This window comes from Dromaius novaehollandiae, chromosome 26 (assembly GCF_036370855.1).
Source record: "Dromaius novaehollandiae isolate bDroNov1 chromosome 26, bDroNov1.hap1, whole genome shotgun sequence".
In the NCBI taxonomy this organism is placed as follows: Eukaryota; Metazoa; Chordata; class Aves; order Casuariiformes; family Dromaiidae; genus Dromaius; species Dromaius novaehollandiae.
Window position 1 is genome coordinate 6,520,686 of NC_088123.1, and position 9,413 is coordinate 6,530,098.

Consider the following 9,413-nt stretch of genomic DNA (forward strand, 5'->3'; position numbering starts at 1 on the left):
GGCGGGGCGAGCGGAGCCGGGCCAGCGCGAGCCTGCTGCGGCGCGTAGCCACCCGGCGAAGCCTCGCCGGGGCCTGCCGAGGAAGCGGCGCGAAGCCCTCGCCCTCCGCGCGGAGCCCGGGGCAGCTGGGGCTGCGGGGGCGGCTCGCTGCGGGGGCTCGCTGCGGGGGCTCGCTGCCTGCCCCCCCGGCTGCGGGGGCGTCGGGCCCGCACCCGCGATGCCACCCGCACCCGCACCCGCACCGGGGCCGCGGTTCGGCTCGGCGCGCGGGCAGGGCGCTGCGGAGACCCCCGGGGGGGGCGCGGGGGAGGCAGGGGAGACCCCCGGGCGGCGGGGGCCGGGGGCCGCTCCGCTCCGCCCCGCAACCCGCCCCGCCCCGCGCAGCGCGCCCGCCCCGGGGGCGCCGGAACCGGCCGCCAAAGAAGGCAGCGGAGGCGGGGCCGGATCCAGGCCTTGTATGGCGCTTCCCCTCGGCCGCCCGCCCGCCGCCGCCCCGCTCCCCCCGCCGCCGCCGCCGCGCTCCCCCGGGCCGCGCCGGGCCACGGGCGGGGCGCGGGGGGGGGGGGTGCAGCGGCGGGGCGCACCTGGGGGGTTGCATAGGTGGGGGGCGCCGCGGGGGCGTATCTGAGGGGGGTGCAATAGGCCGGGGGTGCAATGGGGGGGTGGCAAAGCATGGGGGGGCCCGCAGTGGATGGGGGGCACCGTACAGGATAGGAGGGTCCTGCAAAGGGTGGGGGGGCTTCCAGTGGGGTGGTCCTGCACAGCATGGGGGGAGCTTTGCAAAGGCCGGGGGCCTTGCAGGGGATGTTGCGCCCTGCTGGGGCACATGCCCCCCCCCCCCGGAGAAACAGCCCACCGTGGGCTCGCTGCCCCCCACTCCTGCTTCACGGTCCCCCCTGCGCGCAGCAGCACCCCCCACCCCGCCCCACACACTCCCCAAACCACGAGGCTGCTCGCACCCCAGGGTGAAGGCCTGCCCCCCCCAGCCCCGCAGCCCCAGCGCTTCCCAGCCCTGCCCCCCCGCCGTGGAGCCCTGCAGCTGGGAGCGCGCCCGGTCCCCAGCCGCAGCGCTGCCGGAGCCCGGATTGCGCTCCCATTGCAAAGCCGGCCCTGCAGGAATTGGGTAAGTGGAGCTCTTGCAACACAGCATTTTTCCATACATTTGCTATATAACTCGGAGGGTTTTAAAGATAGCATCAGTTGGCACACTTAGCACGAAACCACCTAATTACTGACGCCTTGGAAGTGCCAAACTTTTAAAGGGGGAGGTGAGGTTAAAATCACAGGCGACCAACAAGTGTTACCTGTTTCAAAGTGTTCAGAGTACTGCTCTACAGGAGACCCAGGGCGCATGGGGGGGGGCGCGGTGCAGACCCCTGCCTCCCCCTCGCCCACGGCCAGCGGCGGGAAGCGCTGGGCTGCCCCGGCTCCCGCAGAGCCGCCGCCGCCCGGGCTGAGCCTCCCTTCCCCGCCCGGCTCCCGGCTCTGCCCAGCGCTGCGCGGTGCTTCCTCCGCGCGTCTCGCGTCTCGGCTCCTTTCGGCCGCGGGATGAATTTAAGGCCGTTTCCCTCCTCCAGCTCTCCCCGACTGTGTGTGTGTGTGGGGGGGGTGAAAGGTTCCCCAGCCCGCGGGTGGGCGCCTGCCCCCGAGCATCCCCGGCGAGGGCCGCGGCCGTGCAGGGAAGGGGAGGGGGAGGCACGGCGGGAGCCTGCTCGCCTGCGGGGCGGCGCTCCCGGCGCTCGGGGCTGGAGCCGGACGCGCCGCGGCGACCTGCCCGGCGGCTCCGAGAGAAAGTTTCGCCTCCGCGCCGCGGCCCGGCCGCCGAGCCCGGCGGAGGGGGCGGGCGGGGGGGTCCCGGGGCGCGCAGGTGCCGCCGGGGGAGCGGCGCGGTGCAGGGCGGCGGGGACCCCGGCCGGGACCGGGACCGGCACCGGGACCAGCACCGGGACCAGCACCGGGACCGGGGCCGCTGCGCCGCGCGCCGGCCCCGCTTCCTGCTTTCTAATGTTCCATTGTGCGGAGCTTCCATTGTGACGTCTCGGCCTCGGCTCGGCTTTGTCTGTCCATATATGGGCAGCTACGTCACGGAGCGCTCCCGCCGCTCACATAAAGAGGCTGGCGGAGTTCCCTGGCTGAGCATTGGGGCGGCAGTGAGTGAACCTGCTCGCGAGCGAGGCAGCGCGAGCGCGGGGGAGCGCGCGGAGAGAGGGAGGGAGAGAAGAGAGAGAAGGAGAGAGAGCGAGAGAGAGAGAGAGGAAAAAAAGAGGAGGGGTTAAATACTCCCACCAGCTTCTACAACCACATCTGCAAGCCAGATCGCCCCCTCCCCCTCGAGGAAACACCACCAGGGACCCACGGAGGATCGCGCCCCCCTCCCGCCGCACCCCCTCCTCCGCAGCCGCCCCCGGCCCCCGCCGCCCCCCCGGGCCCCCTCCCCCACCCCAACTTTCCTCTTGCATGATTCCCCTCGCCCGGATTCGCCACTCGGATGTTGTTTCCTCGGGAGCGGAGCTCGGCGCCGCGGTGAGCCAGCCCTTGCCTCCAGTGCTATGACAGGCAAACTCCTGGAGAAGCTGCCGGGGACCATGAACACTTTGATGAACCAGTTGCCTGACAGTCTGTACCCGGAGGAGATCCCCAGCTCCCTCAACATCTTCTCCGGCAGCGGCGAGTCGGTGGCTCACTACAACCAGATGGCTGCAGGTAAGGGGGCAGCAGCTCGGGGGGGCGGCGGGCCGAGGAGGAGGACGCCGTGTGCAGGGTGCCATGGAGCTGCGCGGGGAAGGGAAGCGCTGGGGCCGGGGAGCGGCCCCCCCCCGCGCCCACCCACCCCCTTCCCTTCCTCGCCGTGTTTCCAGGCGATCGCTGCCTCCCCTGCGGCAGGGCTCCGCGGGGCGCTGCCGGCGAGCCGCGGCGGCGGGCGCAGCGGCGGCAGGTACGGGGCCGCCGGCCGCTCCCGGGGGGCCGGTCCCGGGGGGCCGCGGCCGGGGCCGGGGCCGGGCCGCCGCCGCGCAGGGGCCGCCCGCGCCGCGATGCGATGCGCGCGGGTGCGGAGGCGCCGCGGCCGCGCGTGGCCGTGGCGGCGGGGGCCGCGGGGGCCGGCGGCGAGCGCTGCCCGCGGAGCGCGGCGGGGCCGGGGCGCAGGGGAGCCCGGGGGCGGCGGCCCCCCGCTGCCGCCGGGGCCGGCGCGGCGCTCCGCGGCCGGGGGAGGCGGCGCGGCCGGGGGGGTCCGGCCGGCTCCGCCGGAGCCGCGGCGGCTGCAACTCCCTTGTGTTTCTCCTTGCCGGTCTCGGCGCAGGGAGCGCGGCAAGTTGGTAGCGGCGCCGGCGGCCGGACGCGGCTCCGTGGAGTGCCCAGCCCGGCGGCGGGGCGGACGCGAGGCGGCCCTCGGGGAGGAAGCCTACCTGCAGCCGCAGGTACCTCCTTCCCCCGGCCCCACCTGCGCGGCCGCGGGGGCGGCGGCGGCGGCTCGGGCAGCGCGGCCCCACGCAGCCCGGCGGCGCCGGGGCCCCGCTCCCCGCGGGGGCGGCGGCCGCGCGGGGGCGGCCGCGGGGCCCCACGCGCGACGCCCCGGGCCGCCCGCCCGGCCCCGCTCGCCGGGACCCCGCGCAGCCGGCGCCGCAGAGCGGAGAGCGCCGCCGCCGCCGCCGCGCCTCTGCCTCGTTTCCCCGCTGGTTGCCCGGGAGAAGGGAAAAATAGGGAGGAACGGGGAAGCGCGGCGGGGGGGGGGGGTCGGGCTCGGCGCGGGGGGCCCCGGCCCCGCTGCCCCGCGGGCCCCGGCGCCGCGGCGAGGCTCTGCCGCCTCTCTCACCTCGCCGCGCTTCTCTCCCGCTTTGCAGATAATGTTATGGACATTGGATTAGCGAACGAGAAGGCCAGCCAGGAACTGTCCTCCTATTCGGGTACTTTTCAGCCCGCCCCGGGCAACAAGACTGTGACCTACCTGGGCAAATTCGCTTTCGACTCGCCCTCCAACTGGTGCCAGGACAACATCATCAGCCTGATGAGCGCGGGCATCCTGGGGGTGCCCCCCTCCTCGGGCGCGCTCACCAGCACGCAGAGCTCCGCGGGCAGCATGGGGCCGCCGCAGGGCGACGTGGACCAGATGTACCCCGCGCTGCCGCCCTACTCCTCCTGCAGCGACCTCTACCCGGAGCCCGTCTCCTTCCACGACCCCCAGAACAACCCCGGCCTCACCTACTCCCCCCAGGATTACCAGGCGGCCAAGCCCGCCTTGGACAGCAACCTCTTCCCCATGATCCCAGACTATAACCTCTACCACCACCCCAACGACATGGGCACCATCACGGAGCACAAACCCTTCCAGAGCTTGGACCCCATCCGCGTCAACCCGCCCCCCATCACCCCGCTGGAGACCATCAAGGCCTTCAAGGACAAGCAGATCCACCCGGGCTTCGGGGGGCTGCCGCAGCCGCCGCTCACCCTCAAGCCCATCCGGCCCCGCAAGTACCCCAACCGGCCCAGCAAGACGCCGCTGCACGAGCGGCCCCACGCCTGCCCCGCCGAGGGCTGCGACCGCCGCTTCTCCCGCTCCGACGAGCTCACCCGCCACCTCCGCATCCACACGGGCCACAAGCCCTTCCAGTGCCGCATCTGCATGCGGAGCTTCAGCCGCAGCGACCACCTCACCACCCACATCCGCACCCACACCGGCGAGAAGCCCTTCGCCTGCGAGTTCTGCGGCCGCAAGTTCGCCCGCTCCGACGAGCGCAAGCGGCACGCCAAGATCCACCTCAAGCAGAAGGAGAAGAAGGCCGAGAAGGGCTCGGCCGGGCCGCCCCCCGCCGCGCCCCCCCCTGCCGCCGCCGCCGCCGCCGCCGCCGCCGCCTCGCCCCCCGTCGCCCTCGCCCCCGCCGTCACCACGTGCGCCTGAGGCCGCCCCGACGGGCCGGGCACGGCGGCGGCCCCCGGCCCGGCTGCCCCCGCCGCGCTGCTCCGCTCCGCTCCGCTCCGCTCCCCCGCGGGGCCCGGGGCCGCCGCCGCCCGCCCCCCCCCGCCCGCGCCGCCGGGGCCCGGGGCAGAGCGCGGCGACCCGCTCCGGTCCTCCCGGGTGCCCCGGGGCTGGGCCCGCCCGGTGCCGGCTCCGCCTCGCCGGGATCCGGCTCCCTCCGCCCCGCACGGCCCGGCCCGGCCCCGGTTCCCCCGGCTCCGGCTCGTCGGGCTCCGGCTTCCCCGGCCCGGCCCCGGCTCCGGCTCCCTCGGCCCCGGCTCGTCGAGTCCCGGCCCCCCGGCCCGGTTCCGGCCCCCCGGCCCGGCCGCGGCCGCCGTCGGTGCGGGGCTCCCCGGAGCGCAGCGCCGCGACGGGACGGGACGGGACGGGACCCCCCGGGCCCGGCGCCCCCCGGAGCCGCCCCGCCGCCGCCGCCGGGCTGCAAGTCACTTTATGGGTCTCGGCGCGCTGCTCGTCCCGCCTGGCTCCGCCGCTGCCCGGCTCCGCTCCGCCGCGGCGCCTCCAGGTACCGCTCGGCTTCACCGGGGCTGGCGGCGGGGGCGGGGGCGGGGGGCCGCGTGCCGGCGTCGGCTTTTTTTTTCGGCAGAAGGGAAATTCTTTACAGAAATGCAGAAAAAAAAAAAACAGTATTTTGCTGAATACTTTTTATAATGTGAGATATTTTTATTTTATTTTATTTGGTCACTTTAAAACAAAAAGCAACTACGGAGGAGAAAAATCAATTAGTCCTCTATTTTATTTTTTTTTTCCTTTCTCCTTCTGGTATGTGCATGTCATTGCATGACTGCTCTGATTTTTTTCTTCTTTTGTTTTAATAAAACTGTGCTCAGACATTTAAGCTAAACTAAGCAAAAATAATAATGACTTAAAAAATCTTTGTTGCCAAAAGGTCGTGCTATCCAGGTTTGATGTCTGCATGTGAAAAAAACATTAAAAACATACAAAAAATAAAGAGAAGAGAAAGAATGCAGTCTAATTTATGTGAACCGAAAGGAACAAAAAACACAATCAGGTTTAACCACACGAACCTAAGGGAATGATATTTTTTGAAAGACTTTTGTATAAAGTTGAGTACTTAGAGAAAAAAAAAATCATACCAGATGTAATATATTTTGTGGATGTTTTTATTTCTTGGATTTATAGTACCTTATACTAAGGTTAAAAAAAAATTATGCTTGATATTGTGAAAAGGTGATAATTTTCACACACATTTCATTTGCTCATTTGTCATGTTGTAATGCAAATATGATAGTTAATGCATACAGCATTTTTAAGGGAAAAATCAGAAATATTGAACTGATGTATTGTTGTACCATTTGCACTGTGAGCAAATGCTAATGCAGTAAATATATTGTGTTTGCTGACAATCAAATTCTGTAGTAAATATCTTTATTTTACCTTGCTTAAAAAATATCTATATTGGTTTGAAAAAAAAAAAAAGTCTCTAATATGTAAGGAGAATGTTAAAATGGCTTGCTTGAAATGTGTAGGATGGTAGGCGTTGTGCCTCTTTACAGATGACTTTGAAATCTGTTTGTACATTTTCTAGTGTTGTATTTTATTATTTTTTGGTATGATTTTTAAAAATAACCCAACCTTTTCTCAGTCCCCTCTCCTTCCGTTGTGTTCGCAGGACGGAGCGGCCGCGCGCGGGGCGCCTCGACGCCGGGCCACCCCGGCAGCCGCCCGCCGGCAGGGCACGGGGACGGGCACCTGCCGATGCCGACGCCGCTCCCGGCTCCGGCGGCTCCCGGCTCCGGCGGCTCCCGGCGTTGGCACCGGCCCCGCTCGCCGCCGCCTTGACCCCGGCGCCATTTCGCAGCGGCTTTAAGCCGCGCGGCCGGGATCGCCGCGCCTGCCGGATAATGGCGGGGCCGGAGGATCCCGCTGCTGCGGCTCCTCGAGCTCCGTCCCTGTTTGCAAGCCACGGCGGTGCAGGGAGCAGAGGGCGCCTTGGCCGCGCGGAGCCGGCCGGGGATGAGGATACCCTAAAAACACCCCCGGGCTCCCGAAGCGGTGCCGGAGGGGGGTCGGCAGTGGGAGAGCAAGGGGACGGGGTGCCCGGTTATCGTGTGCATGTGCTGGCCCCGCGCCCAGGGCAGCGGAGCTGGGCAGTGTCCAGGGCGTCCGGCTCGCCCGCGGCTGGAAGAGGCCCCTGGCCGCGCGTGCCGGGGCGAGGCCGTGCCGGGGGCGTTCACCGAGGGGCCGTGTGTATCCACCGTATGTCTATACCATATGCATATACTGAATGTATATAATGCTGCCGCCCCAGCGAGGCTGGGGTTGCTCGGGACCCCCCGGCGCGGGACCGCGGGAAGGTCCCGGCTGATGGGATCGCTCCCGGCTCGGTGGTGCCGGCTGTGCCATCGGGGGCAGGCGAGCATCCCGCGACCTCGCCGGCTCCCCGGGGAGCACCCGAGCTTGCGGCGAGTGTCAAAATCGTTCTTGGGGGTCTGGCTCCGCTATGGGGTGCGGGCGGGCGGCCCCGGCCCCGCCGCCGTTCCCGTCTCCAGGTTTGCTCCGCAGACGGGCCCCGGGGCGGTCGCTGCTCCTGCCGGGCCGCTCCGGCTGCGGGAGCTTCGCTGCGGCTCCCGCTCGGAGCATCTCATTCCGGGGAGCCCCCGGGGGCCGCGCGGGCCGGCTCTGCCAGCAGGAATTGGGGCATTCCCGGCCTTTCCGCGGGGAGGGAGCTCTTGGCACGCCGGGAATCGCCGTGGGAGCCGCGTGGCCTCGGCCGCAGGAGGTAAGTGGGTTTCCGCGCGGTTCAGCCATCGGCGACCGCCGAGACGGGGCAGACGGTGCCGGGGACAAGGCGCGAGGCGGGACGGCAGGCGGGAGCCAGCTCTCCGCTCTTGCCGGCCGGGCGGCTGCGGCGAACCCGGGGCCGCGTCTCCTCCCGGGCGGCTCCGGCGGGATGCTCGGAGCGTGGCCCCGGCCGCGCGCGGGTCGCCGGCCTCCCTCGGTGCGCCGCGCGGAGCAGCAAGGTGAGGAGCACCCTTGGGTGGCGGAACGTGTTGAGTGCGTGCAGCACCTTGCACGAAAATGTTGGTTGCTACGGAAACACGGCACTTTCCATCCCCGTTCTGGGCTATCTGTGTTCGGGGAGGAGGGAAGGGCTTGCCAGTCACGTACCAGCTCAACACAAGTTGCTGCCTTTGCTTTCTCCGCCACCTCTCTGGCTTTCTGAGGAGGCCACCAACACCTTGCTCCTCTCTGCTGAGGGTCTTCAGGGCTTCACAAAGTGTTGCTCAGCCCTGGGAGCCCTCGGCGGGATGGGGTTTGTCTCGGAGGAGGAGCGCGGCGAGCGGGGGGCCCTTCCCGGGGCTGCAGGGAGCCGGCGGCCATGAGGACCCGCACCCAGCAGCTCCGGGTTTGCAGCCGGCGGCTCGTGGCCCCGGCCCGCTGCCTTTGCTCTGACACCTCCCCGCCAGCAGCCCCAAACTTGATTGCTTTTAGCTTTGCTGCCATGTCAAATCGCAGGCTCCTCGCTGGTGTCCGTCCTCCCCGCGCCTGCCGCCCGCCCGCCCGCCCGCCGGCCCCCGCGCGAGGCAGCGCCTGCTCCGGCAGCCTCCTCGTGTCCGGCCGGGCGCAACCCGCGCCGCTCCCCTGCCCAGGTGCCTAACCTCCCTCGCTCCCGCCGCGCTAATCCCCTGTCCTCGCCGGCGCTGGTGACACCTTCCCAGTTTAGCATCATCCGCTGCCGCTGCGATTACCGCGCTGTTTACCTGCCCCGCCAGCCGGCTCGCCGATAAAGCCCTCCTGGCGCCGAGCCCGCCGGCCCCCTCCCCGCGGCACCCGCCGCCCCCTCCGCCTTGCATCGCCCGGCCGGGCACCGGGCACCGACGGCACCGGCTTTTCCCCCGGATTTCGCTCGGGAGCAGCGCCCAGCTCGGGGCTCGCCAGGCTCCCGGACGGCGGAGGCCCCGGCAGGGCGTTGCAGGCTCTGGCTGTCTCTGTGCCCACGGCTGGGGCTCCCCCTCCCCTTTGCAGCCTCGCAGCTCCAAACTCTTGCTTTTCCGCCCCAAAACCTTGCTCTCCCCCATGCACGTGCCCCGGCACCAGCTCTCGGTGGGGGACGGGACGCCTCGCCACGGCACAGGATACCTGCGGCTGTTTATAGCTGCAGCATTCGCACGTCACTTTCTTTAGAAGGATATTTGCCATTTTAAATGTTGTTTTGGCATTTTTTTTCCCTTTAGCGTGGGGAGGGCAGAGACGAGATAATTTCCCCGTCCCGCCTCCCCCCCCCGAAACCTGCTGAAAGTTATTTTCCTGAATTTCCCGTGTTTTGTATTGAAACTGAAGATACTCCTTTTTTTTTTTTTTTTTTTTTTTTTTTGCAGTTTCCTTTCTGAAAATAACTCCCAAACTATAATTTCCTCCCACTTGCTTTTTCCCCTTCTTATTTTGCTTTGCGGAGTCGCTGGCTCGGCGCGGCGAT

General features: G+C 68.6%; 1 protein-coding gene across 2 annotated transcripts; it reads left to right on the top strand.

The window, feature by feature from the left end:
• Nucleotides 1-988: 988 nt before the first annotated feature.
• On the top strand, nt 989-6,577 carry EGR3 (early growth response 3). Of its 2 annotated transcripts, XM_064497773.1 has the most exons (4): nt 989-1,123; nt 2,546-2,703; nt 3,299-3,416; nt 3,840-6,577. In XM_064497773.1, exon 4 carries the CDS (start codon nt 3,848-3,850, stop codon nt 4,892-4,894), a length of 1,047 nt encoding a protein of 348 aa, XP_064353843.1. In that variant the 5' UTR covers nt 989-1,123; nt 2,546-2,703; nt 3,299-3,416; nt 3,840-3,847; the 3' UTR covers nt 4,895-6,577. The 2 variants fall into 2 exon arrangements, with proteins under 2 accessions (XP_064353843.1, XP_064353842.1); XM_064497772.1 differs by lacking the exon at nt 3,299-3,416 and having other exon boundaries at nt 995-1,123.
• Nucleotides 6,578-9,413: the final 2,836 nt, after the last annotated feature.